The 27,854-nt window shown below is 41.8% G+C and overlaps 1 protein-coding gene across 1 annotated transcript in view; it reads right to left on the bottom strand.

Annotated features, from left to right (window-relative positions):
* Window positions 1–27,854, bottom strand: part of LOC126100695 (conserved oligomeric Golgi complex subunit 5) — a 146,235-nt gene that overhangs the window by 85,291 nt on the left and 33,090 nt on the right. The window contains exons 4-6 of the mRNA XM_049911310.1: window positions 7,290–7,497; window positions 4,992–5,134; window positions 3,103–3,277 (exon numbers count right to left, since the gene is read on the bottom strand). Of these exons, the coding sequence (XP_049767267.1) occupies window positions 3,103–3,277; window positions 4,992–5,134; window positions 7,290–7,497 (526 nt within the window). The remainder of the gene's footprint in view (window positions 1–3,102; window positions 3,278–4,991; window positions 5,135–7,289; window positions 7,498–27,854) is intronic.

Genomic DNA, 27,854 nt, shown 5'->3' with positions numbered 1-27,854 from the left:
CATATAGTTCATTCCACTCCTCCCAGTGCCACTCTCTCTAACAGTGGCTGTGTTCGTCCCACAAATAGTGTGCGTCGACATCGACGGAGCTCCCGTCAAGTCGCACATGATTTTGTACCAGTGTCAGTTCACGTTGCACGAGACAGTCGCTCTTGTCGTCAGCAGGGCAATAAACTTTTTGTGGACTTGGACATTAACGGCAAAGTGATACCATTCCAGCTCGATACCGGGCCTGCAGTTTCACTGATTTGAAGCATCTACAGAGTGTGCTGGGAAAAATTAACTATTATCATCGCTATGTTCCACAGGCCTCTTCCATTCCAGCTCCGCTTCATCGCTTACACCGTAAAAGTGTTCCTTTCGTCTGGACGACGGAATGCGAACGCGCCTTTCGCCAGTTGAAATCGGCGTTGCTTTCCAATACTTGCCTTATGCCATTTGATCCCCGGAAGCCCCTTTTGTTGATGGTGGATGCATCGGATTTCGGGATCGGTGCTGTTCATGATTTCTTGTATGGTCTTCACTTTACCATCATCACAGACCACAAACCTTTGACATCGCTTTTTCATCCGACCAAGCCTGTACCTCCATGTACAGCGCAGAAATTCATTCGCTGGTCTATTTTCCTCTCGCAGTACCGCTACAGTATCTTGTATCGGTCCACTGCTAAGCACGGAAATGCCGGAGCGTTGTCCCATTTGCCTGTTGCTGAGGATAGAGCATTCGATTCCTCCAAACTTGCTTGCATGTTCATTGATTCGGAAACCGATGACGTGGTCGAATCGTTTCCGATTGATTTTCGTCATGTAGCTACAGCCACAGCTGCCGACCCTGTCCTTGCTACTGTTCTGCGTTTTGTTGCTACGCAATGGCCCTTGTCAAAGTCACGGATCGGGGATCCGTTGGTTCGCCGGTTTTTTGCTCACCAGGAGAGACTTTTTGTACGACGTGGTGTTTTGCTGTTGCGTTCTGATAATGATCAGTCCAGGGTCGTGGTCCCACGTTCGTTACAGTCCTCTGTCTTACAGCTTCTCCACCAAGGACATTGGGGTGTAGTGAGAGCGAAACAACTTGCTCGTCAGCACTGTACTTGATTCGGAATCGATGCCGCGATTACGAATCTGTGCTCTTCTTGCATGGTGTGTGCCGAACAACAATCAGCACCGCTGCGGAAATTCTTTGCACGGCCAAAAGCCACTTCCCCTTGGCAACGCTTACACATCGATTTTGCTGGTCCATTCTGGAATGCTCGATGGTTGGTTGTGGTAGATTCATTCAGTAATTTTCCTTTTGTTGTCCAGATGTCTTCCACGACGTCATCTGCCACCATCCAAGCGTTATCCGCTATCTTTTGCATTGAAGGTCTTCCACAGACTATTGTTTCCGACAATGGCCCACAATTCATGTCCGCAGAATTTCAGTCATTCTGCAAGGCCAATGGTATTCAACATCTGACCTCCGCACCATTTTCGCCACAGTCAACCGGTGCCACTGAACGATTGGTCAGGACTTTCAAGTCACAGATGTTGAAGTTGAAAGAGTCGCATTCTGGAGAGGACGCGTTATTGCTCTTTTTGTCCTCTATCGCTCTCAGCCCCGAGATGGTCGCTTGCTGGCTGAGTTGCTCCACGGTCGCCCTCATCGAACCTTGATGTCTTTGCTACATCCGCCGCATCAGGTTCCTGTGCAACAGCAGACACCTGCTTTTGCCCCAGGCGACGTTGTCTACTACCGCCACTATCGAGGTTCACGGCGTTGGCTCGAAGGGCGCATTCTTCGCTGCCTCGGCCGCGCTATGTATCTGGTTTTGGGGGCCTCTGGTGAGGTGCGTCGGCATCTTAATCAGCTGCACCTCTGTCATCGCACGGGATCTGCCGCTCCCCGTCTGCTTTCAGCGACGGTGCCGTCCGGTCAGCACCCTGGGGACCCATCTACTGGCTCGCCTCAGCCCCAGGTGTTATCGACGCTGCCTTCAATTTTGCCCCATGGTGACGCGCCGCCGCCTGTTCTCCCGTCGGCGACACCCGCAGTGGACGCGTCGCTGCAACCGCCGGGCGCCTCCCTGGGTCACGCGCCGCCTATCGCTTGTTCTCCGACATAGAACTTTTGCCCGCTCCGGACCATATGTCGTCTTCGCCCGTCAGGTGACCCGGCCCGATGGAGGCCGACCCTTCGGCACCTCCTGTCTCTCTGCGGGCGCAAACACCGCATGTTGGCGTGCACCCTGGAGCAGGTTTTCAGGCGTTTCACAGCTCCCCGCGGTCCGAATGGCAGGGTGCGGGTGGCACAGCCTCGCCTGTTATTAGGCTGCCCACCTCGTCGCATACGTCAACATGGGGTCCTCCCCACGGCGGGCAGAAGCCTTATGCCACAACCGTCCGCCGATTTGCGGGGGAGGAATGTGGTGTCACTGCCAGACACCACACTTCTAGGTGGTAGCCTTTAAATCGGCCACGGTCCGTTAGTATACGTCGGACCAGCGTGTCGCCACTATCAGTGATTGCAGACCAAGCGCCACCACACGGCAGGTCTAGAGAGACTTCCTACCACTCGCTCCAGTTGTACAACCGACTTTGCTAGCGATGGTTCACTGACAAAATACGCTCTCATTTGCCGAGACGATAGTTAGCATAGCCTTCAGCTACATCATTTGCTACGACCTAGCAAGGCGCCATTACCAGTTACTATTGATACTGTAATTATGTACCGTCAAGAGCGACGTTCACCATTAATGGATTAAAGTTAAGTATCCCACCAGCTACGTCCGTTTTTTCTAAATTCTAATTTCCTTGTCCTGTTCCAGACCTCACGTCAGCCTGCGTGAACTAAAACGCGTGCCTTTCTGCTTCCTCTAGTATCACGGTGTTGGCTCTCCTGCCAACCCACAACAATAACAATAAATACAGCTGCGTGGATAAGAAATAAAAAAGAGAGGAATAAAGCATATCAACAGTGGACACCTTTTAAAACTCACTAATATAGTTTTAAAATCATGACGTAACAAAATCACATCAAGAAACATTTATACCAAGTGTAGTCATAAGGCTTAACTTCTTATCTAGTCGATAAATGTCATTTGTTTTCGCCAAAAGTATTGCTCACCCCTTGTTCGTCCTGCTGGTGTACTGATGTCAGCCATGGAGCTTTGGCTCAAGGCTTGTACATCCAGAGCTCTGTCAATTGCAGAAGCTACACGACCTTGTGCAGCTGTAAGAACGTCTTCAACTACAGTTGGCAAGTTTCCAAGACTGTGGAAAACCTGAATAGCTGTACACACCTGTGAAACACACATTACATATTTAAATAATTGTAGTGATTCAACATAGTTAACATTAATGCTGCCACTGGTATTTTTTTGCTATAAAGCAATAGAAGACAAAATCTTGGTGAATCAGAGCACCAAGAACCGCAGACATAACTTTAAAAAAATATATAAATACATCCAAATGATTGAACAACTGCCATCTTCAGCACTAGAAACTAAAAAAGACAACTCACATATTACAATTCAGCCTGCATGTAAAAACCACAAAATTGAATGAAATATGTAGTGAGTGATAAAGAAGAATCTGCAGTGGAAAAAGTGTGTCAGTATTATCTATTATCAATAGTGATACAATATTATAACATTATGAATTCAATAAACAAAGTAAAAATAATATGTACTGTTATCCTTTGAAAGCAACTTTTTCACTTAAATTTGAGGAACTTTGATGTTCATCAAGTAAAGAGACATTTTTTCATTTCATGCAACAGTCATATGCTGCTACAACACAAACAATCCCTTACCAAAGTTGATCGCCGTAAACTAAACTACTGCAATGAAGCACGAGAAGACATACAGGGGAGGGACGTTACAGTCCCATATTAGGGTGCTTCTACGTGTTGTACAGGAGAGCTCTTTGAGCAGTCAAACAATCCTACTTTACTATCTGAACTGTTTTTCGTGTTTCCTCCAAAACACAAACTGAATCCCACAACTGTATCAAACATAGGTAACTGCTCTACGGCAACACATTGTTACTTTGCGATGTGCATACTTTTGAAAGTTACTGAACAGCAGTAAAACAATATATAGGATGATTTTTCAGCTGTTGAGTCTGCAAATAGGTAAACTAGTGCATATGGACGGAAAAGCAGTAGATGATGAAGATGTATCAATAGAAAATGGTATTAAAGAATGGAAACTGACAAAAAGTAAGACTATTCCTAAGTGTAGCAGAAAGCAGACAAATATACTCAGGCTGGAGGTGAGAAGAGATGGTGTACTTCAGCAACATCAGTGCGCAGTTCTGTACCATGATTCCCCACTATTGCTGCTATCACCAACACCTCACTACCACAATCATAGTAAAAACTATGATCATTAGAGATTACCATCACCACCCTCAAACATTAAGGTCAATACAGTCAAACTTTCTACTTTTTCCTTTCTCTTCAACTCATTGAACTGCTCATCTATTTTCATCTCCCTCCAGCACCATCCCTCACCTACACCTCACTCATAACCTTTAAGTCTCCAGTGATCCACTTTCCAGTATCTTGCCTTAACCTTACACAGCCAGTATCCATAGTTATTTCTAGTGTCAATCAATTTTTTTTGAAATTGAAGCCACTTATGAGGCTTCCATTCAGAAAGTATTAAAATGTGTCAACAATAAATTTGCATACACCCTTTTGATCATTTAGCATACCTGAACCTAAAACTTGTACAATCTCTGCGATAGTCAAATGAAGAACATCTCTAAAACTAGACCACTTGTCATGAAATCACCCAATTGTCTCAGGCCGTAAGTACAGTCCTCATGACTTTACCTTCATTTGTGGTTATCAGAAACAACTTTAATTAGCTGACAAGTGAGATCAAAGCTGAAACAACTCTTAAACTTTTACTAGCTGACAAGTGAGATCAAAATTGAAAAGTAAACTGGAATAAATATCCAGTAACACAGATGTTAATGTACCAACCACAGAACTGTCAAAATACTCACTTGGCCATTGTTGTTTGTAGAAAGACCCTGGGCCAGTAAAGCCTGCCCTTTCTGTTCAACCTGACCACGATGGTTCTGTATTGCTCGCTGGTCTGCTTCTAGCATTTCAAGGCCTGTAAGATCAACATCTTCTGCCAACTGAGCTGAAAACCAAAAAAGTAATTTCATAATGTGACAAGTCTACTAGTCTGCAATGCATTCAAAATTTAAAGTAAAGGTAACAACAGGATAAATAGGTACTGCCTCTTCAAAAATTGAAAATCAAAGGCGTAGATACATACAATACTATGTGGCTTACATGTCATGAACACATATCCAAAAGTTTATTTAAATCACAAATCTGCATTTTTCTTTTTCTGGCTTCAAATTGCTAGTTAGAAGCAACATTTTTTTTGCTTTGTAATAGTACAAGCAAGAGTATGTGTTTATTTATCTATCAGTAGGGAATAGATTTTTATTTAAATAAATATTTTTTTCCTTATACATAAAAACTGTGACTGAGACAGTAATTCCAAAACAGCACACTTGAATCATACAAATTCTCTTTCACATAAAAAAAAACATATTTTTGTAATGTTTTATGTAAATAAATATTTAAGTAATGTCACTAAAAACACATAATTTGTTGCTTTTCTATGCTATTTTTTATTCAATGTGAAAAGTTCTCTTCCTGAGAGGTCTGTAGTGAACAATTTTCTGACTGGGTGTGTAAAAAGCCCTTTTTTCTGTTTATGTCTTAGCTTCACTATCTACTGCTCATCTTTTCCTTTCTTATAATTTTAAATAAAGCAAACACTGATACTAAAACATGAGTTTATACCTCAGCTTGTAAGTGTGTGATTTACTGTCAACAACACTGCCCCAAAAGACAGTCCTTTTAAGTTTCTATGAATGTTATTCTTGCCTTTCCAATTACTCTGTTCTACTTATAGCTGTCACATTCTATGTGCTTTTTTTGTTTTCCTTTTGGGTGAGAGGATAATGAGAAAGCATGAAAATCAAAAGAAGTATACTCGTCTGTGTGAAGAAATCCTTAACTCATTGCAGCATACAAATTCTACCTCCTCAAAAATGGCTTCCCCATAAAGCTAGAAAACTATTTTTATGTTCCTGTCAACGACTTACTATTTCTATTATTTGGTGACTTGTGATTTTTACTCCTAGATTATTTGCATTCTGCAAGAACTTTCCATATTGACATTTGAAGAAAATTGCTATATGACTGCTTCATAGCATGAGCAAAATTAATCTGTCTACAGCAGAGAAAAAGAAAGATTATAAGGAGCAGATAATACTGATAGAATTTTTCGGTTTAATGCTTAAAACCTGACAGCAAACACATACTGTTCAGTTATTATCTGTTACAATAGCCTAAAGGTTTTTGTATTGGGTTGATGCATGAATCTGTAATATTTTCCCATAAGTTTACTGAACACAGCAGATATACACAACAGAGACTACACTCATCAATAATATGTTCTCCTTCACTATTTAAAACTGTCTGCCAATGCTGAGGTAACTTTTCAATTTCACAACTGTGTAAATCATGTGGTTCTGAGTGAAGAAGCAAATCATATGGTTTTGAGCGAAGAATTTGTCGAGCCATGTTTGGAGTTCACTTTCATCTGGAAAGGAAGTTCCTTGAAGGTTGTTGAATACACAGTGTAAATGCTGAAAAATCTAAGGGTGTGAGATCAGGTGAATAAGGTGGGTGCAGAATGACTTCCCAACGCAGTCTAGCAAAATGTGGGTGGCCATTATCGTGGAGTAGCATCACTTCACACAATCTTCCTGGTTGTCATTCTTGGATTTCATATGCAAGATGTCTCAGGTGTGGGCAATAAATGTCAACAGTGATGTTTACACCTTGGGGAAGCAATTCATAGTACACCCCACCATCACTGTTCCACCAGATACACAATTTGGCTGCCTCTGCTTCTGTCATCCCTCTATTGAACTTGAGCAGAAGAAAATGTCAGAAATGTTCTGATTTTCTCCACTTGGCACTCCTTTCATTAGCGTCCACTGCTCCACTTACTAGCTCCGAATGCCAAAATGACAATACATAAACTCAAATAGCAACAATGAATTACAAATTAAAAATAACAATAATAAATAAACCCATATCAACCGAAATATCAACATGTAAAACAAAAATGCTACGAACTTATGTACCAACCTAATAGAAAGCTGCTTCTATTTGCAGTTCTACTGATATTCACATTTTCCCACAATCATTATCTGGCATCCAACAAAGACAAGAAACCTCGCTGCATCACTTATGGTAAGACAACTTACCAATTTCATTAAGGGAATGAGCAGCCTTGCTTATATCCCCAGCCTGAACCTGGGCTTCAAGCTTTCGGGCAAGATGTTGTGTTCTTGCTGCATGACGCAGTGTGTCAGAAGTGGCATGCAGGCGTGCCAGGACTCGGGTCTGTCGTTCCAGGCGCTCGTAAGGCTCCTGCACCTGTGTCCGAAGACGTTCCACAGATGACAGAACTCCCTGTAGGCAGAAAAAAAACTCCAGGTAAAACTATCCAATTTTTAAAACTTTGAACATAGCTGCTAAGGTTCAGTGACCATGTCAGAATTATATTAGAACAAATAAGCCCTCGGTCACAAATATTAAGTCAAAACTGACCAGGTTTAGAAGCTACTATGAGCGTCATCTTCAGAATGACGTCACCCTTCCGGCTTAAATTTTTTAAAATGTGACCTGTAAGTACTGCATCTCTTTCCAGTCAGTACAAACTTTAATTTTATTAATGTATTATATACCTAATATGTTTTAGAACAGTTACTTTAATTCTGAAGACAACGCACATAGTAGCGTCGAAACTTGGTCAATTTTGACTTAATATTTGTGACTGGGGGCTTATTTGTTCCAATATTATCCAATTTTTATTGCTGAAGCCCTAAATAATTTTGGTATCACTACTGCAGCATTCATCGTGCAGTTCACATACATATTGTTTCCTACAGCTACAATGTAGTAAACTAAAGTAACGCCATATTGGATCATTGTGACTACATTTAAAACTCATTACAGAGTAAATAGCAAAGATTAAGAATAAATTTTAAGTATCAGTTATTATCTGCAAGAGTAGTTACTGAGTCATCAGTAAAAACAGCAAAGAACTTCTTTTGTCTAAGTATCATTATTTGCTTGCTCCATGTCATGGCCACTTCCATTTTACTTTCACTACAGTCAAAAAAATACGGCTATTCACTGATCTATTTGTTTGTTCTCCAGCTTCTCCTAGTAAATCTCAGTGTGCATCTCTCCATTGCCTACTGAACAACCTTCAGCTTTCATTGGGTTTTACATCAAGAGTATATGACTCACTACCATAAGTAAAAACTTTTCTTTTCAGACATGTTGAAAGCTTAGTATTAAAACCCTATTTACTTTCTGAAATGCACTCTAGGCCATTTTTAAATGCCTGTTTTTTTTTCCCTGTCCATCCTGTTATCATCCTCTCCCGGCCTAAACACAAAATATCATCATCTGTTCTCATACTTTACTAACATGGCTTCTTTCTTTGTTTTACAACATTGAGTACTTGTGAGTTTCTCCCAGGAATGTTTGTTGTGAGTCTGCTTCTTCAATAACAAAGAGTTTATGAAGCACAAATTATTTACAAATAAATCACAGAAAGAAACAGTTGCTCACTCTCCTGGAAATACATAAAACAAAAAAAATTGGAAGTGGATACCTCCAGGCCAACACAGTATTCTGCAATTTTGTTGAATAACTCATACATTAAGTGCAGGACAACACTGTTTGTAAGTTCAATTGGCAAGCACTGGAATACAATACATCATCTCAGTGCACCCATATGCAGTCAGTTTGTTCACTGAAAACTCAACTGTTAGCTGAATGGTGAGTGAAGATGGTACCACATTAGGTAGACAACAGTCCAGGTGAAAACCAGGATGTACACAGTTGTTGTCAATAGGTAGACTGGAGAGGTTGCTGTAAATATCGGCTGGTTGTCACAACTGAAGTCTATGGCCACCCTTAAATCTGCTGCAGGTGTTTTGCAATGTGACCTGGCATTGGCGAATGTATCTTTCCACAATGTGCTTAACAAACTCACTGGACATACTACAATTATATCGACTGATACATTTATATGTCTGGCTTGGTTACAAGAGTATTGAAAACAGTTCTACCATCTGGCACTTACAGTACTGTTCTTGCTACATCTCACTTAATGAAGGACATGGCCATGCAGACATGCGACCTCAAATTCAGCACTGTGGTTGTGAAATCACCCAGTGTCATGGTAGCATCATCGTCAACTTGTCCAACTGTGCGACAAACCACCAAACATCTGTCTCCCGGGGCAAATTCACCTGATACACGACCGTCAGGAAGGAAAAGAAAGAAGAAATACTCTCGCAAAGACTTCCTACATCCCTCCATCCAACAAACATCTCAATCTTCCTCTGCCAGCCGGAAAGACTTCAAGAAGTCAAACAAAAACAAACGATCTTCTCCTTCGCTGACTCGGAGATCCTCTTTGACATTGTCGCCACCCGATCATTTTTGTGCACTGAAATTCACAGATTTACAGAGGGAGAATGCCAAAGCCTCTACAGATCTCATGAACCTCTTAGCAACAAATAATCCTGGACAAATAGGGAGTATTGGGATGAATACAGGGATTAGCAACCACAAGGCAGTTGCTGCTAGGCTGAATACCGTAACATCTACAACTATCAAAAAGAAATGCGAAGTTAACACATTTTTAAGAGACAGTCTTCACTCCTTCCAATCTGATCATGTAAGCACAGAAAAGCTGTGGAAAGATTTCAAAGAGATAGTATTGACGGCAATTGAAAGATGTTGTTGTTGTTGTGGTCTTCAGTCCTGAGACTGGTTTGATGCAGCTCTCCATGCTACACTATCCCGTGCAAGCTGCTTCATCTCCCAGTAACTACTGCAACCTACATCCTTCAGAATCTGCTTAGTGTATTCATCTCTTGGTCTCCCTCTGCAATTTTTACCCTCCACACTGCCCTCCAATACTAAATTGGTGATCCCTCGATGTCTCAGAACATGTCCTACCAACCGATCCCTTCTTCTAGTCAAGTTGTGCCACAAGCTCCTCTTCTCCCCAATTCTATTCAATACCTCCTCATTAGTTATGTGATCTACCCATCTAATCTTCAGCATTCTTCTGTAGCACCACATTTCAAAAGCTTCTATTCTCTTCTTGTCCAAACTATTTATTGTCCATGTTTCATTCCATACATGGCTACACTCCATACAAATACTTTCAGAAACGACTTCCTGACACTTAAATCTATACTCGATGTCAACAAATTTCTCTTCTTCAGAAATGCTTTCCTTGCCATTGCCAGTCTACATTTTATGTCCTCTCTACTTCGACCATCATCACTTATTTTGCTCCCCAAATAGCAAAACTCCTTTACTACTTTAAGTGTCTCATTTCCTAATCTAATTCCGTCAGCATCATCCGAGTTAACTCTACTACATTCCATTATCCTCGTTTTGCTTTTGTTGATGTTCATCTTATATCCTCCTTTCAAGACACTATCCATTCCGTTCAACTGCTCTTCCAAGTCCTCTGCTGTCTCTGACAGAATTACAATGTCATCGCAAACCTCAAAGTTTTTATTTCTTCTCCATGGATTTTAATACCTACTCCAAATTTTTCTTTTGTTTCCTTCACTGCTTGCTCAACATACAGATTGAATAACATTGGAGAGAGGCCACAACCCTGTCTCACTCCCTTCCCAACTACTGCTTCCCTTTCATGTACCTCAACTATTATAACTGCCATCTGGTTTCTGTACAAATTGTAAATAGCCTTTCGCTCCCTGTATTTTATCCCTGCCACCTTCAGAATTTGAAAGAGAGTATTCCAGTCAACAGTGTCAAAAGCTTTCACTAAGTCTACAAATGCTAGAAACGTAGGTTTGCCTTTCCTTAATCTACCTTCTAAGATAAGTCGTAGGGTCAGTATTGCCTCACGTGTTCCAATATTTCTATGGAATCCAAACTGATCTTCCCCGAGGTCGGCTTCTACCAGTTTTTCCATTCGTCTGTAAAGAATGTGCGTTAGTATTTTGCAGCCGTGGCTTATTAAACTGATAGTTCGGTAATTTTCACATCTGTCAACACCTGCTTTCTTTGGGATTGGAATTATTATATTCTTCTTGAAGTCTGAGGGTATTTAACCTGTCTCATACATCTTACTCACCAGATGGTAGAGTTTTGTCAGGACTGGCTCTTCCAAGGCCATCAGTAGTTCTAATGGAATGTTGTCTACTCAGGTCTTTCAGTGCTCTGTCAAACTCTTCACGCAGTATCGTATCTCCCATTTCATCTTCATCCACATCATCTTCCATTTCCCTAATATTGTCCTCAAGTACATCGCCCCTGTATAGACCCTCTATATACTCCTTCCACCTTTCTGCTTTCCCTTCTTTGCTTAGAACTGGGTTTGCATCTGAGCTCCTGATATTCATACAAGTGGTTCTCTTATCTCCAAAGGTCTCTCTAATTTTCCTGTAGGCAGTATCTATCTTACCCCTAGTGAGATAAACCTCTACATCCTTACATTTGTCCTCTAGCCATGCCTGCTTAGCCATTTTGCACTTTCTGTCGATCTCATTTTTGAGACGTTTGTATTCCTTTTTGCCTGCTTCATTAACTGCATTTTTATATTTTCTCCTTTCATCAATTAAATTCAATATTTCTTCTGTCACCCAAGGATTTCTACTAGACCTCGTCTTTTTACCTACTTGATCGTCTGCTGCCTTCACTACTTCATCCCTCTAAGCTACCCGTTCTTCTTCTACTGTATTTCTTTCCCCCATTCTTGTCCATTGGTCCCTTATGCTCTCCCTGAAACTCTGTACAACCTCTAGTTTAGTCAGTTTATCCAGGTCCCATCTCCTTAAATTCCCACCTTTTTGCAGTTTCTTCAGTTTTAATCTACAGTTCATAACCAATAGATTGTGGTCAGAGTCCACATCTGCCCCTGGAAAAGTCTTACAATCTAAAACCTGGTTCCTAAATCTCTGTCTTACCATTATATAATCTATCTGATACCTTTTAGTATCTCCAGACTTCTTCCATGTATACAACTGTTAGAACATCAAGTTTAACACATATATTTCGGAACGACACAACAACACATACAAGTCACAGAGTAAGTTGACATGTGTACTCGTTAGCATTCGAATAAGCACTGAGTTCCAGTCTAGCGGCCGCCGCTCGGCTGGCCGCTTAGGTGGCGCAGCTTCTGCATGGCTGGCAGACAAGGCCGCACGTAGAGGACGCGCGTAATTGCGCGGCGGCGCTTTGAATGATCGACGAGTCACAACACTTTTCCCCCCTTTGAAATTGTTGCACTGGTCTTGATGGAGGTTTCCTGGAGATGGCTAACGTCCATAGGCGTTGTTTGACTCGCCGTAAAGTCTTGAGGGGGCGGCTTCCCGTACGGACGGAAGTGTCCCCGATGATAACGGGTCGAGATGACAGGAGACGTAGGGGTCGAATCTGCTGGGGCCCCATGCACCAATCTGCCCATTGTGGCAAGTCCAGTTGATACGACAGGAGACATGGGCGATGTGTCGGCGTCCATTGGAGGAGGAGGCGAGTAGATTTGCTCAGACAGAGGATGGTCCTCCGGTTCCTGCATGGGCACGTCTCCTGGTGGCATCCGTTCTGGTGCTGGCATCGCGATGATGGTGAGAGGGCTGCGTTGTGAGTATTGAGAGATACCAAGAACTCGAGTGTCAGGTAGAGCCAAAGGTGGTGTGGTGGCATTCGGAACAGGCGTTGCTGGCACCCGAGGCCGAAGCTGGTCCGAATGACGCAGTGCAACACCCGTGTCCGTCTGGATTTCATACAGGCGTCTGCCACGGTGTCTTAAGATGCGGCCCGGGATCCATTTTGGCCGCCTGCCATATTCCCGTACCCAGACGAGGTCGTCGGCGGTGAACCGGCCAAGTGAAGGCACCTGCGGACGTGAGGTGGGAGACCGCAGAAGATGAAGGAGCATGCGGGGCTGTCAGCCATGTAAGAGCTCAGCCGGGCTGTGGTCGCCCATGGGGGTGAAGTGGTAAGACTGGAGAAGCGCCTCATCAGCAGCAGAAGAAGTCAGAAGTTTCCGCATCTGAGCCTTAAATGTGTGGACCAGTCGTTCAGCCTCACCGTTGGATTGTGGATGGAACGGCGGGGCCGTGACATGCGTAATGCCGTGACGAGCACAAAAATCCGCAAATTCGGAAGAGGCAAATTGCGGACCATTATCAGTAACAAGAGTAGAGGGGAGGCCTTCAAAGAAAAAATGCGGGCGAGAGCACTGGTGGTTGCCGCGGTGGTAGGTGACGTGCAACGTACAATGAAAGGGAAGTTAGAGTAGGCATCAATTACAAGGAGCCAATAAGTACCTAAAAAGGGTCCCGCAAAGTCAGCATGAATGCGTTCCCAGGGCTTCTCAGGCGAAGGCCACGGTGACAAAGATGACTTCGGGGCAGCGGCCTGTGACGCACAAGGGCCGCAGGCAGCAACCATGTGTGCTATTTCAGAGTCGATGCCAGGCCAGTACACATGACGGTGCGCCAGATATTTAGTGCGAGACACACCCCAGTGCACTTGGTGAAGGAGGCGCAGGACTGAAGCACGCAAAGACGCAGGTACCACAACACGTGGCGAAGCATTGTCAGTGGAGAGGAGGATAACACCATCCCTAGCCGTGAGGCGGTAGTGCAAAGTGTAGTAGTTCTGCAACGGATCAGAAGTCTTAGCGGACGGGCGATCTGGCCAACCCTTCTGAATACAGCGTAAAACCCGGGAGAGGGTAGGGTCAGAACCCGTAGCAGCCGCCAGCCTGTCCCCAGTGATGGGGAACCCGTCCACAACCCGCTGCTCGGCAACATCCAGGTGGAAACACAAAAGTTCGTCCCTATCGAATGCCTGATCAGGACCCATGGGAAGGCGAGACAAAGCATCAGCATTCGCATGTTGAGCCGTTGGCCGGAAATGAATCTCATAATTGAAACGGGACAAGTAAAGAGCCCAACACTGGAGGTGGTGTGCAGCCTTGTCGGGAAGTGACGTTGATGGATGAAACAAGGAAACAAGTGGTTTGTGATCCGTAACAAGATGAAATTTTGAGTCATAGAGAAAAACACCAAACTTATGAAGAGCATAAATGATGGCCAAAGCTTCTTTCTCAATTTGAGAATACTTTTGTTGGGCATCCGTGAGCGTTTTGGAAGCATAAGCAATGGGTTGTTCCGAACCGTCAGAAAAACAGTGCGCAAGGACTGCACCGACCCCGTATTGAGAGGCGTCTGTGGCAAGAACAAGATGTTGGCCAGGTCGATAAGTAGCCAGGCACGGGGCCTGTTTCAGCATAGTCTTTAATTTCTGGAAAGCCGCTTTACATGACGCTGACCAGTGAAAAGGCACGTTTTTATGCAACAGGTGATGCAACAGCTGAGCCACCGAAGCCGCAGACGGTAAAAACTTGTGATAGTATGCTATTTTCCCCAAGAAGGCCTGCAGTTCCTTAACAGATGTAGGGCGAGGAAGGGCATCGATCGCAGCGACAGTCTGTTGATGCGGACGAATACCATCCCGAGAGAGTTGAAACCCCAAGCACGTGATAGATGCCTGAAAAAATTGTGATTTCTGAAGATTACACTTAAGACCGGCAGTCTGTAAGACAGGAAAAAGTGTGCGGAGATTTTGAAGATGTTCTTCAGTGGTGGAGCCAGTGACAACAATGTCGTCCATATAATTGATACACCCAGGGACAGGGAGCAATAATTGTTCCAAGAATCGCTGAAAGAGAGCAGGGGCGGTAGCAACCCCGAATGGCAAGCGTTGGTATTGATAGAGGCCGAAAGGCATGTTAAGGACCAGAAACTGCCGGGAAGCAGCGTCGAGAGGAAGTTGATGATAAGCTTCTGACAGGTCAATTTTAGAAAAATACTGGCCTCCAGCAAGTTTAGTGAACAGTTCTTCAGGACGGGGCATAGGGTAAGTGTCGATGAGGCATTGAGCATTTACAGTGGTTTTGAAATCGCCACAGAGACGAATATCACCATTTGGCCTAGCAACTACAACGACAGGAGAGGACCACTCACTGGAAGTGACAGGAAGCAAGACCCCTGACGCAGTGAGACAATCCAACTCCCGTTTTACCCGATCACGAAGGGCCACAGGAATGGGCCGAGCCCGAAAAAACTTAGGCCGAGCAATGGGTTTGAGCGTGATATGAGCTTCAAAGTCATTTGCACGGCCTAACCCAGGAGAAAAAAGGGACAAAATTGTCGCCGACAAGGAATCCAGTTGAGAATAAGGAATAGCGTCAGAGACAATATTGACAGAGTCATCTATGGAGAACCCAAAAACGCGAAAGGCATCGAAACCAAAAAGATTTTCTGCGTTGCTCTGGTGGAACACAAATATGGGAACAGTGCGAGCGACGGATTTGTAAGATACCTCAGCATTAAACTGTCCCAAGAGAGAAATCTTCTGTTTATTGTACGTCCGTAATTGCTGAGTGACAGGGGACAGGAGTGGAGAATCCAGCTGAAGATACGTCTGAGAATTAATGATAGTGGCAGCAGAACCGGTATCCACTTGCATGCGAACATCTCGACCAAGGATTTGGACAGTGAGGAATAACTTCCCTGAAAGGGAAGAAGTGCAATTGACAGACAACACTAAATCAGAATCAGCGTCATGTTCATGAACATCATGTATGCGGTCGGATTTACAAAAGGAAGACACATGACCTTTCTTTTTGCAATTGTGACACACAGCCCAACGTTGGGGACAATCCTCACGTGAATGTTTCGTAAAACACTACGGACATGAAGGAAGTTGCCGGGGGTTTTGTTGCAGTTTCTTAGCGGGTTGTTTACGGCTAGGCCGAGGCTGCACATGGGAGCGCACTGCGGCCACGTCGGCCGGCGGGGACACGCCGCACGCGTCGTCAACAGCGCACAGAGGTTGTATTTCCCCGACATCACCCCACGCTTCTATTTGTGCCCCAGCGGCGCGAGAAATTTCAAAAGACTGCACAATGGAGAGAACTTCATCTAGAGTCAGATTCACCAACTGAAGGGCACGTTGCCGAACTTCTTTGTCGGGCGCCGACCGGATAATAGCATCCCGTACCATGGAATTGGCATAAGATTCTTTGTGAACGTCAGTAACAAATTGACACTTTTGACTGAGACCATGAAGTTCAGCAGCCCAAGCGCGATAGGATTGATTTGGTTGTTTTTGACAACGATAAAAGGCAACACGAGAGGCTACCACATGCGTTTGCTTTTGAAAATAGACAGACAGAAGTGAGCACATTTCAGCGAAGGACAAAGACGCAGGATCCTTCAAGGGAGCCAATTGCGACAACAACCGATATATTTGAGGTGAAATCCAGGAAAGGAACAGAGACTTACATGGTTGTTCGTCCGTGACATGAAATGCCAAGAAGTGCTGTCGAAGATGTTTTTCATAATCAGACCAGTCTTCCGAGAAACGCCCCGCATTTGACGCCACGACGAAATCGCGAATCGCCGCTGTTAGAAGCGTTTGCTGTTCAAGGAGATTTTGCAAGAGTTGCTCGACAGTAGCCATGGAACCCTGTGAGTCAACGGTGAAAAGGAAAAATCCACTACCTCGTCGCCAATTGTTAGAACTTCAAGTTTAACACATATATTTCGGAACGACACAACAACACATAGAAGTCACAGAGTAAGTTGACACGTATACTCGTTAGCATTCGAATAAGCACTGAGTCCCAGTCTAGCAGCCGCTGCTCGGCTGGCCGCTTAGGTGGCGCAGCTGCTGCATGGCTGGCAGACAGCGCCGCACGTAGAGGGCGCGTGTAATTGCGCGGCGGCACTTTGAATGATCGGCGAGTCACAACAACAACCTTCTTTTATGATTCTTGAACCAAGTGTTAACTATGATTAAGTTGTGCTCTGTGCAAAATTCCACCAGGCGGCTTCCTCTTTCATTTCTTACCCCCAATCCATATTCACCTACTACGTTTCCTTCTCTCACTTTTCCTACTACCGAATTCCAGTCACCCATAACTATTAAATTTTCGTCTCCCTTCACTATCTGAATAATTTCTTTTATTTCATCATACATTTCTTCAATTTCTTCATCATCTGCAGAGCTAGTTGGAATATAGACTTGTACTACTGTCGTAGGTATGGGCTTTATGTCTATCTTGGCCACAACAATGCGTTCGCTTTGCTGTTTGTAGTAGCTTACCCGCATTCCTATTGTTTTATTCATTATTAAACCTACTCCTGCATTACCCCTATTTGATTTTGAATTATGAATAAGTCCCTAAGTATTTAGTTGAATTTATAGCCTTCAGATTTGTGTGACTTATGTGATAAGTCACACAAATCTGAAGGCTATAAATTCAACTAAATGCTTAGGGATTACAATTACAAATAACCTAAATTGGAACAAGCACATAGATATTGTTGTGGGTAGAGCAAACCAAAGACTGCGATTCATTGGCGCAACACTTAGAAGGTGCAACAGATCTACTAAAGTGACAGCTTACACCACACTTGTCCGCCATATTCTAGAATACTGCTGTGTGGTGTAGGATCTTCATGAGGTGGGTCTGACGGATGACACCAAAAAAGTACAAAGAAGGGCAGCTGGTTTTGTGTTATCGTGAAATAGGGGAGATAATGCCACAGATATGATACGTGAATTGTAGTGGCAATAATTAAAACAAAGGCGTTTTTCATTGTGATGGGATCTTCTCATGAAATTTCAATCACCAGTTTTCTCCTCCAATTGCAAAAACATTCTGTTGGCACCCACCTACATAGAGAGAAATGATCATCATGATAAAATTGTGATTGGTAGTAGGGTTTTGGAACAGGTACTGTATTTGAACATTATGAAGTACCTCAAAGAAAATAATTTATTGACACACAGTCAGCACAGAGTCAGAAAATATCGTTCTTGTGAAACACAACTAGCTCCTTATACTCATGAAGTAATGAGTGCTATCAACAGGGGATGACAAATTGATTCCAAGAGAAATCAGGGCTTGCACAGAAAAATTTAAATGCTTGTTTTTCCCACACACCATTCGGGAGTGGAATGGTAGAGACACGTGGTTCATTGAGCCCTCTGACAGGCATTTTATTGTGAATAGCAGAGTAATCACGTACATGTATATGAGAAGTAGAAGGGGGACAAGCAGGCAGCTAACCTGCTGATGTACAGAATATCTAATAATAAATCAGTACTTAAATATACAGATCTAAAACCAGCAGTATATTTACAATGTGCAGCTGATATTTTTATAGGCTGGAACATTGATATTTGTTTTGTTGATATATCAATACTGTTTTCATTTTATTGAGGGTTGATAATGATATTTTTTTTAAATATCAATACATTGGATTACCAACATTTTCAAAAATATCAACAGTCCTAATTTACAGCTAGCTCTCATTCATCACACCAACTAGAAATTTTGTTTCAGTCATCTTGTATCCTTCTACAGTCACTCAATGATAAAGCCTTCCCGTACATCACAGCATCATCAGCAAACAGCCGCAGATTGCTGCTCACCCTGCCCCATCAGATCACTTATAAATGTAGAGAATAAGAACGGTCCTATCACATCACCCTGAGGCACACCTGATGATACCGTTCGTCTGCAAGGGCAATATACTGGGCTATACTATGTAAGAAGCCTTCGAGCCACTCATCTATCTGGGAGCCTACTGCATGTGCTCGCACCTTTGTTAAAAGTCTCCAGCGAGGCACTGTGTGAAATGCTTTTTGGAACTTTATGAATATTGACTCTGCATGGTGCCCTTCATCCATGGTTCACAGGATGATATGGGAGACAAGGGCAAGCTGAATTTCACATGAGTGACGCTTTCTAAATACGTACTGATTTGTGCACAAAGGCATTTCTGTCTTGAGGAAATATATTTTACTTGAACTAAGAACTTGTTCAATAATTCTTCACCAAACTAATGTTAGGGATACTGGTCTGTAATATTTCTGTACTTGCAAAATGAAACACTACCTTCTAATGAAACTAAGCAAGTTGAAGGATTTAACTGCTGTAATGCATCAAGAAAAGATCTTAATTGCACCTCTTCAAGAACTTTGGAGCTCAGATTTGGATTTAATGGACTCTACGATGTATGATATTTACAAAGGACCTTCAGGAAAAATAACATGAAGACTGGCCCTCATTTCAGACAGGGGTTTCTAGTGGATAACAACACAACTTCTTGAACTCTATGAGGATAAGTAACCTTAAAACTTGAAGTAGAGAGCAATACATACACTTCTATAAATATCAGATGCCAAAAAATTGAAAAAAGTTTGACCAAATGATATTCAATATCCCTGCAGCACATATTAAAATCTTGTTTGAAGAATTCAATGGAGAAACAGTACAAAAAAAGGCAATATTGCACAATGGTAGGAAAATGACCAACTCATATATTAATAGTCAAAGATCATATCAACCTGGTGTAGGCAATGGACTAATCCTAGATATTATCAGATTTTAGTGTGTACTATGTTAAACTAATTACCTGAAAATATCCCAACATAAAACTGAAGGAGGGCTAAGCTGATCACGAAAGCAGGGATAAAAATTACTACATAGAATGACATAACGCCACAGTTCTCTACAGGGTAGATATTGACTTACATTTCAATAATAAAAATCACATTTACACTAAAAAGGAAACCAAATATTTCCAAAGAGGAGGAATTATCATATCACTTTTAAAAAGCAATAAAGTATAAACAAAAAGATCTAAAACACACCCAGGTGATAAACTGAAGATGATAATTAATAAACTGAAAGCCAGAGCCAAATAAATTGCTACTGTTAAAAGAAGGAATAAACATGCCTGCTGAAACAAAGAACAAGGCACGAAGCATGGTTCAGTGATCAAGTAAGAAACTCTAAACAATCCTGAGAAAAAATAATACTAGAGGAGAAGTAGCTGAAGAAATTAGAAGATTTAGAAGCAGTTATCAAAGTAAAATAATGTTCAAAATGATAGACACGGTATTCAATCAGTATAAAACAAGAGACTATTACAAAATGTTTAAACAGTAACAGTCAAAATATATTCCTCCTACACCTAAGATGAAAAACGGAAATGAGAAAACAGAATGCAACAGTTAATAATAATTACATAAATAAATAACAATAAATTTAAAAAAGCCATAATACTAATAGAACAATTAAAGAAATTATTCATCTGCAAAGATCCAAAGGAATATCAATTACCTTTTGGGTACTTCACCTATATGTAAATAAATGTAAATGTAGATTCCATCCATAGGCCCTGTTGGGCCCTTCAGTACCAACCGACCGCCATGACATCCTCTGCCAATGATCTCACTGGATGCGGTATGGAGGGGTGTGGGCCAGCACACAGCTCTTCCTGTCGTCATCAGTTTTCATGACCTGGAGCTGCTACTTCTCAATCAAGTGGCTCCTCAACTGGCCTCTTTGAGGTTTAGTGCATCCTGTTCCAGTCCTCCAGGCAAGGAAAAATGCCTAGCAGTACTTTTAGTATTTTCAACTACTGTCACTACGTTACTTCCAGTGTTTTCTTTTATGTCTCTCTAGTCAACATAATGTAATTTGCCTTCTGTGTTAAATAGCGAACTCTAACAATGAATGTGGAAGCACAAAATTGAATGTATAATCAGCTAAAGATGGACATATGCAAAAAAACCAATTATGCTTTAAATAAATAAACTGTGGCCGGTAGCAGATTTTATTCAACTTGCCCTTTAAAGTAGTGATATCAACCTGGTCCCTTGGTCCCTACTGCCCACTAATAGGCATTGCAGCTCTCATGGTGGGCGGCAGATTTGGTAAAAACTTTTTAAGTTTTCATGGAATTTTGACATAAAATATTTGGTATGTAATTATTATTACTGACTTGACTTGCTGTAGCTTTGCATTATAAATTTTGTATAGTAAAGTTACTTCCCTCCTTTATAAATCACTGATACTGTGGAACCAGTGGACAGTTAAATATGCTGATTATCAAATCCTGCAAAGCCTACACGAACTTGTTATTGACATCTGGGATTCTGAAGTAATAACATCTGAGTAACAGAACAAAGTGATGAACAATCTATGGTACAAATATCCAATAGGTTAAAGCTGAATAATTATTGGGAATACTCCTCCTAGATGCCACATATAAAATTACCTCCAAAATTTTTCCCACAAGAATTCAAGAAAAGCTTCACAAATAACTTGGAGCATATCACAAAGGATTTCAATTGGGCAGGAGTAGTATATATTGCATCATCAGTCTTATGCGGTGGCTGCCCATGGCAAGGCTTGTTCCAGAGGGCCCACCGCCCCTGTTCCTGTGTCACAGACGATCTGGTTCCCAACGGACAGGGGGGGGGGGGGGGGGTGCTGCCTAGCAGATCACTGTCTGGGGTTCCTGCTTCTGCATCCACTCCTCCACTGCCATCACCGGTACAGCCCCAACTGCACCTGATGCTGCAGCCGCTGTGGCCATCTCTGTTGCTGTCCTGTGAGGCCGTTTTCTCCAACGCCTCCAGCACCGACTGCTGACCTTGAAGAGGATGTCACTATGGAGACACCGTCCCTGGTCCTGCCCACTGGCCTCTCACGAGTGGGGGGATGGTGTGCTAACCCGGCTCCTCATCACTTCTGCCCCTAGTCACCGGTGTATGCCTGCCACATATGCTGCAGCCACTGCCATCATCAGATGATGAAATGCAGGTCAGGATTGTCATTTTGTCATTGTTTCTGTGACTTGTAATCTCAGTGCCTTGTGAGAGCAGTGTTTCTGCCCCCCTCCTCCTGACCCTCCCTCACAGTACCAGCGCCTTTCTTTTCTCTACCATGCGTTTTTGTGCGCCTAGTGTTTAGTGTTTTTTATGTATGTATGTGGTTTCCCCACCCCCTGCAAGGAAGGAGTCACGTACCTTCACACATGACATGCACGATTTCAGTTCACAGGGCCACATGGGTCGACTCCCTTGCACGCTCTGGTGAGCCGTCAAAGAAACAGCTTTATTTAAGTGATCGCAAACAAGTACTTAGCCTGTTCTTTACTCTGTATTACTGTTGTTCAGTTAAAGCGTTCAGTGCTACACATAACCTATATTTTATGTGTTGCTCCAGGGTGCCAGGGTGTGTACGCGGAGAAGGAAAAAAAAATCCCAGATTTCCCGGTTAAAAACACACTTTCTACCGGGTGAAAATACACTTTATCCGTGTTTAGTGACAGTGTACTTTTCCTTGGAACTGTAAAACTTATCAATCCTTTGAATGGTTATCGTTTTATACATCGGCGTAGAATTTCTCAACCCTTTAGAAAGCGAAACTCGGGAAAAAAGACCCTGTATGCTGCATATTTTCGTATTACGAAAGTATAAATTCGAATTCCACTGAACAGCGCATGTTAATTTCCAAGCATTGAAATCGAGATTGGGTGACGCGCTTTTATAAGCTGGTCATAGCTGATGTCATGTGACCTCGCCAGCTGATACAGTGGATATTCAGAGCTTAGGACACGTGATGGAATCAACCTATAGCTTTATCACTGTTAAGTAGGGCGTGCACACAAATAGGAAAAGTTAATGGTGTAAATTAATATACGTAGTGTTCCTACAACAAAAGCGGAGCTTTCACATATAATATTGGTCTCGACAATTAATAAGCTGCAAGATAAGCTAAACTTTCATGTATAATGTTGATCTATTTTGCATGTGTTGCACATTAAGATACATCACACAAATGTGCCAGTAAAATTTTTAATACCGACGAACATCTGCTCTTCTGGGCTTGAAATTTTTCCTAAATGGTTGTCCTCAAACAGTTGATTTTTAAATGAGAGTCAAATGCTCTGTGATTTAAGGAATTCATAGCACATTCTCACACTTAGTTCATCTTGCATAAAAGTAAATATACTTTGAAAGTAATGCTTTTCAATCAATAATTCGCAATATTTTCCCACGACCTGTTAGAAAGAGGTTTGTTTCAGCAGATGCCAGAGAGCGCTGGATAATAGGCATCACCGTGCTTGCGCAGCTATGATGACACAGGAAGCCTGTATTTTTGGACGTGTAAAACATTAAAATATCTTACATTATGTAATAAAAGAAACAAGACATCAGAGGAATTTCGTGAACCGAACTAAAATCCATAATTCAGCTTAGAGTGCACATTCGTATGTCCAGATTCAGCTGTAAATTTTCTTGGAGTACCAGTACAGTATTATCTCATTTTTGGTTCTTTATTGTGGCATAATGCCATACATGCTAGAAGATGAAAAACATGCTCAATTGAAATGCAGCAAACAGTTGAAACTAGCCAACAGTGTCGAATTAAACACTTCGTTTCAAATAAACTGACTGCCTCAGCGGAAAAGATTAATAAAGCCACATTTCTCTAGCAAACTGACAAAAATAATTTCATTGTTCTGCAAGGCAATTAATGCTCGACTAAAATTGCCGCCCGGGGCAGATACCCCGGTTTGTTCCCAGTGAATATGGCAGCTTGCACGCGGCACAAAAATTTTTCTGGGTAGCATCTTGCTACTTGCTTATATATCTAACAGCCACACTTTTGTAGCCAGAAGCAGGAGAAGGTACAGGCACGAATCAACTGCGCATGAACATGGGCCCGCTCGCAACTTCTCACATGAATCTAAAGCCTAGTTTACACGACGACACTAGGTTGCAGGCAACTGCGCTACCAGACACTGCGCATCGGCGCCGCACGTTTGCACAACTCGTCAGTTAAACTAAACAGTTTCGGTGGGTTCCAACTTTGGCGACACTAGTTGCATGGGTTTTGGGATTGTGTGTGTTCGTGGAATGTAGACAAACTGAAATATGAAGTGGGGAATGGAGAATAATGTTCGCTTTTTGGATGTATATGCTTTGCATAGGTGTTTGTGGATTTTCAGTGATGCTTATTACAAAAATAAGCAACATACTTCTGATCCTGAGACTGTTGTGTGGGATCAGAACGTAGATAGTTTGACAATATCTGAGCTGCACGGTAAAATTTATTGAATTAGGAGCACATATACATCTGAATTAAGAAAAATACAAGCAAACTTAATTCTAGCTGTAGAAGTGCTCTTGTCTACAAGACAAAAATCCCATCGTTTGAGTTAGGCCTCTCAATGTTGCAAGCAGTGCTCCCCATTGACATGTGTTTGAATTTTGAAATATTGCCAATGCACAGATCTAGCTTCAAGACAGAAGTATGCAAACCATTCTCTTCTTAAAGAGGCCCTCTTTGAATAATTACTGATGTGAATGTTAATAATTATTACTGTTAATGTTAATAATTATTGGTGTTAATGAAAAAGCATCATCACCAACTGAAACCGCATCTTACGGCACGCCGAGTTTTCTCGATTGTAACGCATGCAATGTGATATGTAATTTCAGTTCTGGTGACAGTACTTCATGCATTACAATATCTTTATTCCTTATTGCATAATTAACTCTATTTAGAAGAAATGCTAACAGTTCTGGTGACATTCTGAGATAAAAGAACTTCTTGGGTCTTCAATCACAAATTATTTCAGCAAGGATGCTGAGCAATCGAGCTGATGTCTTTTCTTTATTCAGTCATGAAGCAAAACACGTTTCTTATTTTTTTCTTATGCAGCGATTCCACGCAACAAGCTTTAACTTCAACACAACTCGTGCGACGTGCAGTTGCCAAAATTTTCATTTCAGGCATGACTCAGGAACCCACAAAACCACGAAACTGAAGTATATACTGGTTTTGCAATGTCTACAGTCAAATATGAAACCATCTGCATGCAACTCATTCCATGCAACGAAGGGCGCAACCCAATGTCATCATATGAACTAGGCTTAATGCAAATAGTTGTGACGTCATGCCCATCGGAGGCAATTTGTTGTTATGAAGCATTGCATAGTCTTTCCAAAGCACTTGACACATTTTGCTACTGGCAGACGCTTGTATGAGCACTGTGTTTTGTTGTGTACATGGTGCATTTCCTTTGTAACTTACATTTTATTTTAGCTTTTTTTCTCTCGTTTATGTTTTATTGCTGCAATATTATTCTGCAGTAGTGAGATGCAGTAATATCCTTTGTTAGAGTATTATTTCTTACCATTCAAAATTACAAAAATTTAACTGAAAACTAAAACAAACAAAATATCTCGGAATTCTAAAAAATTCCCAGGTTTTTCCCGGATCTCCCGGGTCATATACACCCTGTGCTTTATAAAGTGCTATGTTCCACATACATCACGTTTGTTCTTGCTACAACAGTAGGTTTGCCTTTCTTTATCCTATCTTCTACGAGAAGTCACAGGGTCAGTATTGCCTCACATGTTCCTACCTTTCTCCAGAAACCTAACTGATCTTCCGAGGCTGGCTTCCATCAGTTTTTGCATTTTTCTGTAAATAATTTGTGTCAGTATTTGTTAAGCATGATTTATTAAATGGATATTTTGGTAGCATTCACAATTGTCAACACCTGCTTTCTTTGAAATTATTACATTATTTTTGAAATCTGAAGGTATTCTGCCTATCTTGCGCAGCAGGTAGAATAACTATGCCCTGGCCCTTCTAAGGACGTCTCTAGTTCTGAGGGGTTATCATCTACTCCAGCGGCCTTATTCTGACTTAGATCTTTCAGTTCTTCTCACAGTACCATATCTCCTATGTCATCTTCATTTACTTCCTCTTCCTTTCTTATACTACAATCTTCAAGTTCATTTCTCTTGTATAGCCCTTTTATTATTGCTTCTATCTTTCAGCTTTGCTTTCTATGCTTAGTACATGCTTTTATCTGAGCTCCCGATATTCTCAGAGCTACTGTCCTTTTTGTCAAAGGTCTTTCTAATTTTCCTATAGATGGTATCTATCTTCCCCCTTGCTATGCGTGATTCTACCATCTTGCATCTGTCTTCTAGCCATTTCTGCTTAGCCATTTTGCACTTTCTGTCAGTCTCATTTTTTAGACACCTACATTCTCTTTTGCCAGTTTCAGTCTTATATTTTTCCTCTCATCAATTAAATTCAGTATCTCCTGTGTAATTCAGGAATTTCTACTATGACCTTTCTTTTTACCTATCTGATCCTCTGCTGTCTTCACTTTTTCATCCATCAATGCTAACCACTTTTCTCGCATTCCTTTCTGTTGTCTTAGTCAATCATTGCCTAATGCTCACTTAGAATCTCTCAACAACCTCTCTGGTTCTTTCAATTTATCAGGGTCCCATCTCGTTAATTTTTTCTGTAGAATGCCAATCTTGCTTTTCCTGATGACAACATCGCCTTGAGTTATCCCCACCCAGAGATCTGAATGGGGGACTGTTTTACCTCAATTATTTTACCTAAAAGGAAGTCCTCATCATGAAGTAATACAGCACAGGCATGTGCCCTCAGTAAAAAAAGGTGGCTGTAGTTTGCCCTTGCTTTCAGTCATTCACAGTACCACTATAGTAAGGCCATTTAGTTAATTCTACAAGCCAGATTGCCCAATCATCTACATTTGTAACCTCACAATTACTGAAACAGTTGCTGTCCCACTTTAGGAACAACAGATCAACAAATTAGCCTGGCCTCTTCATAGAGCCCCTTCTGTTGTGGCTGCACCTACAGTATGGCTATGTGTTTGAGGCAAGCAAGCCAGCCAGCCAGCCTCAGCATGGTCAAAAAAAAAAAAAAAAATAAATAAATAAAGTCTTCTTCTTCTTCTTCTTCTTCTTCCATACACCATGCGTATCAGAAACCAGACTCATGAAACAATTATTAAACTGCTATTTTTATTGTGTATTCTGCATGAAGCCAGTTGATCACCATGTCCTTTTGCCTTCTGCACACTCTTCATATCCACATGGATTGCTTTAATGTCATCTACCATCCTTTATCTTCACCATACACTAATTCTTCTAAGGCTTTCACTATCAAGTAGTTCTGTTGCAATATATGCCCACACCAATTTTCCCCCTTTTTCTTAGAACTTCCAATAGTCTTCTTTTCTCCTATATTCTGTCCAGCACCTCTTCACTAATCACTCTCTCTACGGCCAACTAATCCTTTCCATCCTCCTCCACGCCCAAATTTCAAATACTTCCCAACCTAATTTTGTTCTCACTTCTCAATGAAAATGTTCAGCTCCATAGTGTTAAACACTCCAAACAGAACATTTGGCTGGTCTTACTGAGGTCTTTATTCACTTTTCCACATAATAAGTACCTCTTTTTAATGAAAGTTTCCTTTGTTGCTGCAATTTGAGGATTTGGATCGTATTTTGTGTTATGATAAAGGGTTATTTAACTTGGACTGATATATTTGTGTAGTAGTTTCAGAATGCTACATTGGCGCACATGATGGCAGTTACATAGTTCAATAGAAGTAGGGAGCACATCACAACAATATGTTAAAGAACAAAGAGGAAAGAGAGCAGCCTTCTCTCAATCTCCATTCAATCATACTTCCTTAGACAATTAATTTTCAACTATTACTCTTATCTTCTGTTGTAAATTTAAATTTTGTACTGATCTCCTCTCTTTCTAATCAACTACTTTCTTTTTCAAAATACTCATCAACTTGCTCCACTGTACTTTGCCAAAAGGCTTTTCTAAGTCAACAAATATAGTATAAATTCCTCTACCTCGTTCCACATATTTCTGTCTTATACTTCTTGGCAGTCCAATTGCATCTCATGTTCACTGAGCCCTCCTAAATCCAAACTGTTACTCTGCAATGGGTGAATTTAGCTTTCCACATTACTTTCTGTTCATCAGTCTCAATATTTTTGCTGCATGTTCCT

The sequence above is a fragment of the Schistocerca cancellata genome, chromosome 9, assembly GCF_023864275.1.
Source record: "Schistocerca cancellata isolate TAMUIC-IGC-003103 chromosome 9, iqSchCanc2.1, whole genome shotgun sequence".
In the NCBI taxonomy this organism is placed as follows: Eukaryota; Metazoa; Arthropoda; class Insecta; order Orthoptera; family Acrididae; genus Schistocerca; species Schistocerca cancellata.
This window is presented reverse-complemented; position numbering and strand designations above follow the sequence as displayed.